This window comes from Culex pipiens, chromosome 2 (genome assembly GCF_016801865.2).
Source record: "Culex pipiens pallens isolate TS chromosome 2, TS_CPP_V2, whole genome shotgun sequence".
Taxonomy (NCBI): Eukaryota; Metazoa; Arthropoda; class Insecta; order Diptera; family Culicidae; genus Culex; species Culex pipiens.
Genome location: NC_068938.1, coordinates 88,862,812 through 88,868,142, shown reverse-complemented (window position 1 = coordinate 88,868,142; position 5,331 = coordinate 88,862,812). Strand labels below are relative to the sequence as shown.

The 5,331-nt window shown below is 36.8% G+C and overlaps 1 protein-coding gene across 1 annotated transcript in view; it reads left to right on the top strand.

The window, feature by feature from the left end:
- Positions 1-2,295, top strand: part of LOC120424887 (uncharacterized) — a 12,473-nt gene extending 10,178 nt beyond the window's left edge. Inside the window, exons 3-5 of the mRNA XM_052706936.1 lie at positions 830-890; positions 1,818-2,046; positions 2,274-2,295. Coding sequence (XP_052562896.1) covers positions 830-890; positions 1,818-2,046; positions 2,274-2,295 — 312 coding nt within the window. The remainder of the gene's footprint in view (positions 1-829; positions 891-1,817; positions 2,047-2,273) is intronic.
- The last annotated feature ends 3,036 nt before the right edge of the window (positions 2,296-5,331 follow it).

Below are 5,331 nucleotides of genomic sequence, written 5' to 3'. Positions count from 1 at the left end.
AATTTTGGAGAATTCTAGAGATTTTTAGAGAATTTTACAGAATTTTAGAGAATTTTAGAGAATTTTTGATAATTTTAGAAAGTTTTAGAGAGTTTAGGAGAATTTTAAAGAATTTTAGAGAATTTTGGAGATATTTAGAGAATTTTAGAGAATTTTAGAGAATTTTGGAGAATTTTAGAGAATTTTAGAGAATTTTAGAGAATTATAGAGAATTCTTTAGAATTTTCAAGATTTTTAATAATTTTTGAGAATTTTTGAGAATTTCAGAAAGTTTTAGAGAATTTTTGTGAATTTTAGAGAATTTTAGAAAATTTTAGAAAATTTTAAAGAAATTTAGAGAATTCTAGAGAAATTTAGAGAATTTTAAGAGAATTTTAGAGAATTTTTAGAGAATTTAGGAAAATTTTATAGAATTTTTGATAATTTTTGAGATTTTTTTGAAAATTTTGAAGTTTTTTGAGATTTTTTGAGAATTTTAGACAATTTTTGATTATTTTATAGAATTTCGGAAAATTTTAGAGAATTTTTGAGAATTTTAAGACAATTTTAGAAAATTTTAGATAATTTGAGAGAATTTGAGAAAAAATTAGAGGATTTTAGAGAATTTCAGTGAATTTTTAAGAATTTTTGAGAATTTTTGAAGTTTTTTGAGACTTTTAGATAGTTTTGGAGAATTTTTGAGAATTGAAACTGTAAGGTTAAAAAGGGCCCGATTCCGTTTTTACAATAAATTTTTAGAATTTCAGAGTTTTTTTTATTCTAAAAAAGTCGAAGAACGATAATATTGAAATTTAATTTGGTGTTCTCTTTCGCTGGGAACTTGTTCCAGGCGGACGGTCTTCTAGTGGAGGCCACTCCGCTCAAGTCGATTCTCGAGGTGAAGGTCGGCGGTCAACCTCCAGGGCTTCTGGCGGTACGCGAATCCGCTCAAGGGACGTGCTAGCTCGTTGCGCGACGCTGGAAATCAGCCAGATTGACGACCCGAGCATGCTGCACCGGTCTCAGCACCTCTATCCGGGTGGCCCCGACGCCGAGTAACATGCTAACGGTGGCACCGACGCCCAGCAGTAACCTGCTGCCCCGCGGACATCCTGGACGACTAGATCAGAATAACCGAAATTCCGTAGTAAACCACTCAAACAATTGCTTTGATTTTGTTTTGAATTATGAATAAATAAATAAAAACATTGAAACCTTTTCTTCTTCTTCTTCTTATTTCCATCCAAAATTTGAAAAGCAACGGTCAATTCAAAACAGAAAATATTGTAGTGGCTGCGTGCTGCGTACTTTTGGCAGGCATGCGTTACGGCGTTACGTTTGCGATATCGAAAATCACCGTTTGCGATATTGGAAGCAATGCTTCCTGCTGACGGGTGTAAACGGAGGTTTGCGATTGGTAGAGCAAATCGGAAGCAAAGTTTGCGATTCCGCAAACCGGATTTTGTTCCGTGTACAAATCTGTGTTTGCTGTGGAATTGTGGTCAGAGACATCAGAAACATACATTTTGATCCATTTTGAGGATTGTCAGGTTAAAATTTACAAAATTATAGCGAAAATTTTGTGTTTCTAAATATACGTGGGAACTTGCAGAAAATACTACATTCGCCCCTCGTGATTGGGTGAAAACACAAGGGCGGAAACTCAATTTGGTTTGTTTTGATTGATGTTGTTGATTAGCCCTTTTGTTTTTTTGCTTGTAAAACTACGTAGTTTCGGAATTTTGAGATGTTGGAGGGTGTTTTAGAATCAGTTTTGTTCGCTTTACATGATTCTGAGGGATTTGCCCTTTTGAAAAGTTGTTACTGAATTGTTACAGATCACACAAACACTGAGACGGATATGGATAGCATCAGAGACAAAACTGCTCTGCTTGAACATCGTGTAAACACAGGCCACCGTTTTCAAATTAATAACACAAAAATTGTAGACACAACTTTTATGTCACACACACTGCCATTTTTAGAAATGAGCCACATCTTCAACACTCAACACACAGTAAACCACAGAGTGGATGTTGATGGATTGAACACAGCTTACGCTTCTGTGTTACACTCTATTAGACCCCAACACACTGACACACATCAAATTCGCCCGCACATTTCGACCCAATGCGTACCCGTTGAAAATGATACCCCTTACTGCCCTAATCATATCCCGAACAAAGTAACTCGAACCGTCACAAAATGTGTGACCATAGCGACAGTGTGAGATATTTAAATGTTAAATTCAGTGTCCCGTAATGCCCTAATCTCACATTATTTGTTAATTTTAGTCAGTGTACCACCAGCTTTTGATGGATTTTATGACGCCTTAGAAAAGGCAGTTAACAAGAAACGTCAAGCTATGTTTGGTTTCTGTAATAAGTCCTCTACTATGTGTTTCTAACAATAAATTATTAATTAATAGTTCCCCCTGAAGAAGGCGCCAATCAGCGCTGAAACGTCGGACACAGCATAAACAGCGTTTCACTTTGCCCAGACTGAGTAGCCGATCAAACTCAAAATAATAACAACAGTCGAACTCTCATCAATTATAATTATATTTAGTGTAAATTTGAGTGTAAATTTGAAAAAGTTGAAAATGAATTCAAGATTTCGCTTCGTTACCGATGTTGCGAATTATGACAGTTTGAGTATTAATTTTTTGTATTTTATGAAAATTTGAGTACTTTTAAAAAATACGATTTTTAGAGAAAAAAAATATCCTTACTAAAAGCCTCAAAAATTAAATATTAATTGGTTGGATTGGGTCATTTTTTGGAATACATAGAAAATTAGTTATCATCCGTCGATAAGATTATCGCCAATAGAATTATCTAAATAACGTTAACGATAGGTTGTCGCCATGACAATAACGATAGACCTATCGTTATCCTTATTGTTCCTACATAATTTTATCGTGAACAACCTTGTTACAAACATTTGACCCTTCTTTTCTACATTTTAATTTTTATCATTTTTACTTTCCACAAAAAAAAACAAACCAACACAATAGTGTTAAAATTGAGAAAAAAGTATGGTCCTGTCTTGCCCCTGTTAAAAAATAAAACGTGCTCAGAACTGATCTATAACACGATTTTCGAGAAAAAAACACACACACGCACACACACACATAAAATATATATTTTTTATTTAAAAAAAATAAAATCATTTTCTAGAATGCATAGATGCATGCATGCATAGGGTGCCCAGAAAAAATGACCACACTAGCGGAAAACGGTTTTTTGGGTTATTTTAAGCATCTGTGTAAATTTTGAGCAAAATTGGATGAGATTAACCCATTGATACCCCAGCTAAAGTTGGTGAAAAAAATGTTTTACATACAAAAATGTATTTTTTAAATCGTTAATCACTTTTCAGGATCGAGTTTTACAGTTTTGGTATGTTCTACAAAGTTGTAGAGCATTAAATTTTCAATAAGAATCTCACTTTTGGGAATATTTGGATGCAAGTAGCGCACCGTGCAGACCAAACCGTAAGAAACTTGGGTTTTCCATACATTTTTTTCGGTTTTTCCCATACAAACTTCACCTCCGAGTATCAATGGGTAAACGATGACCGATTTTGCTCATATTTGGCCCAGAGTCCTAAAATAGGTCCAGGAACAATATTCAGCTTGTGGAGCAAGGTTTTGAAAAAAGTCCCATATTCTGGGCACCCTAATGCATAAGGCTTGCACAATTAAAAATGATCGATCGCTAAACTGAACTTATACCGAACCAATCGTGCAGCAGTTGGAAAATCGGTAAATTTTACCAAATTCGCCAAAAAAAATCTAAGTTTATGGCAACAAAAAAATCTGTCAATAAAACATTATATTTAATTCCCTTGGCTCAAACAATGGGTCTAACATCCACTTCAAACCATTTGCTTTACATTCCATGCCTTATTGAAGTTTGACCTCGACCAAAATATTCTAGAAACGTTCAATAACAACCCGGGCCTAGAAGTGTCACACAAAAAACCAAACCTCCAGAACCTTCACCATCACAAATCACCAAAACGACCACACGACGGCCACTGCCTTAATCCGATCGCCATCGTGTCAATCGCGTCACTCATTATGTAGCGTTGAGCGCAGATTAAATCACTCATAAGTTGAGTCCTTTCTAGAACTAAGTCTACCCCACTCAGTTCACTTCCCAGCGAGTGTCAGAATTGTGAAACTTTACGACCACATGCTGCTGTGAGACAGAGTTGGGGCCCTAAATGGCCACCTCGCCGGTTTGCCCCGAAGGCGTCAATCAAAGACTGCTCTCCGAAAAAAAGTGTCATAAATCACGTGAACTTGAACCGAAGTGCACCAATTTCCAGCCGGCCCCGTCCAATGGCCCTAGGGACCGGATCTGGTCAATTGGCATGGGAAAGAGAGCTTGCGACCGGTCGTAATTGAATTAAAGCTCTGCTTTGGTTGCGAGCTTTTGTCGGCTTAGGCCAATGATGTTGGGGAGTTCTTGTTGGGTCTCTGCGGTTTGGGGATTTTGTTAGTCCATTGATAATTGAAAGAAAAAACTATACATTCTCATTCATATACAAATGACCGCACCAGTTAACACACAAATCTGATTTGACAGCATAAATCAGAAATAACAGAAATTATTGTATTATATTACAGTCCAGACTCGATTATCCAAAAGCCTCGGCAAAATTTCACTTCAGATAGTCGAATCAATAAAAAAAATCGTTGTCTTGTTTCTGATTGTGGAGCTTGAATATAACCTCAAATATGTTATAAAGTGTTATGAAATCCAAGATGGCGGCCAAAATGGCGGTGTTAAAATACTGAAAAAATTTATTTGCTATGCTAAAAGCCAATCAACAACACAAATTTGATTAAAATGGGGTCCATAATCGAACTTCAGATAATCGAAGCTTCGGATAATCGAAAGTTCGGATAATCGAGTCTGGACTGTATATTATGATTAAGATTCGCAATATTGTTATAGGTAAGTTGTAACATTTCAAAATAAAAAAAAAACAAGTTTGCTGGCGTAACGAACGTTCTTTGGGTGTACCCGGTAGGAAGCACGACACGACTGTCCACCATTCTTGGAGCGTTTGAAGTGGCTTTTGAAACCTCAAAGACACGCACCTCGCAGAATTGACCGGTCTCTTGAGATGATTTCGTACAAGCCACTTCTACCGAAGCAGGTGTGCTCTCTTTCTGGGCTTAGGACTCATGGACCCCGCGGTGCTCTCGGCTGCGGTCGACCACCAAGGTGTGGCCAATACTCTTCTGGTGGTTGTTAGGCCGTTTAAAAGGTAACAATAACTAATAATGGTAGCGTTTATCTTTCTCGGGCCAAGTACCTGATGGGAAACGGACGGTCG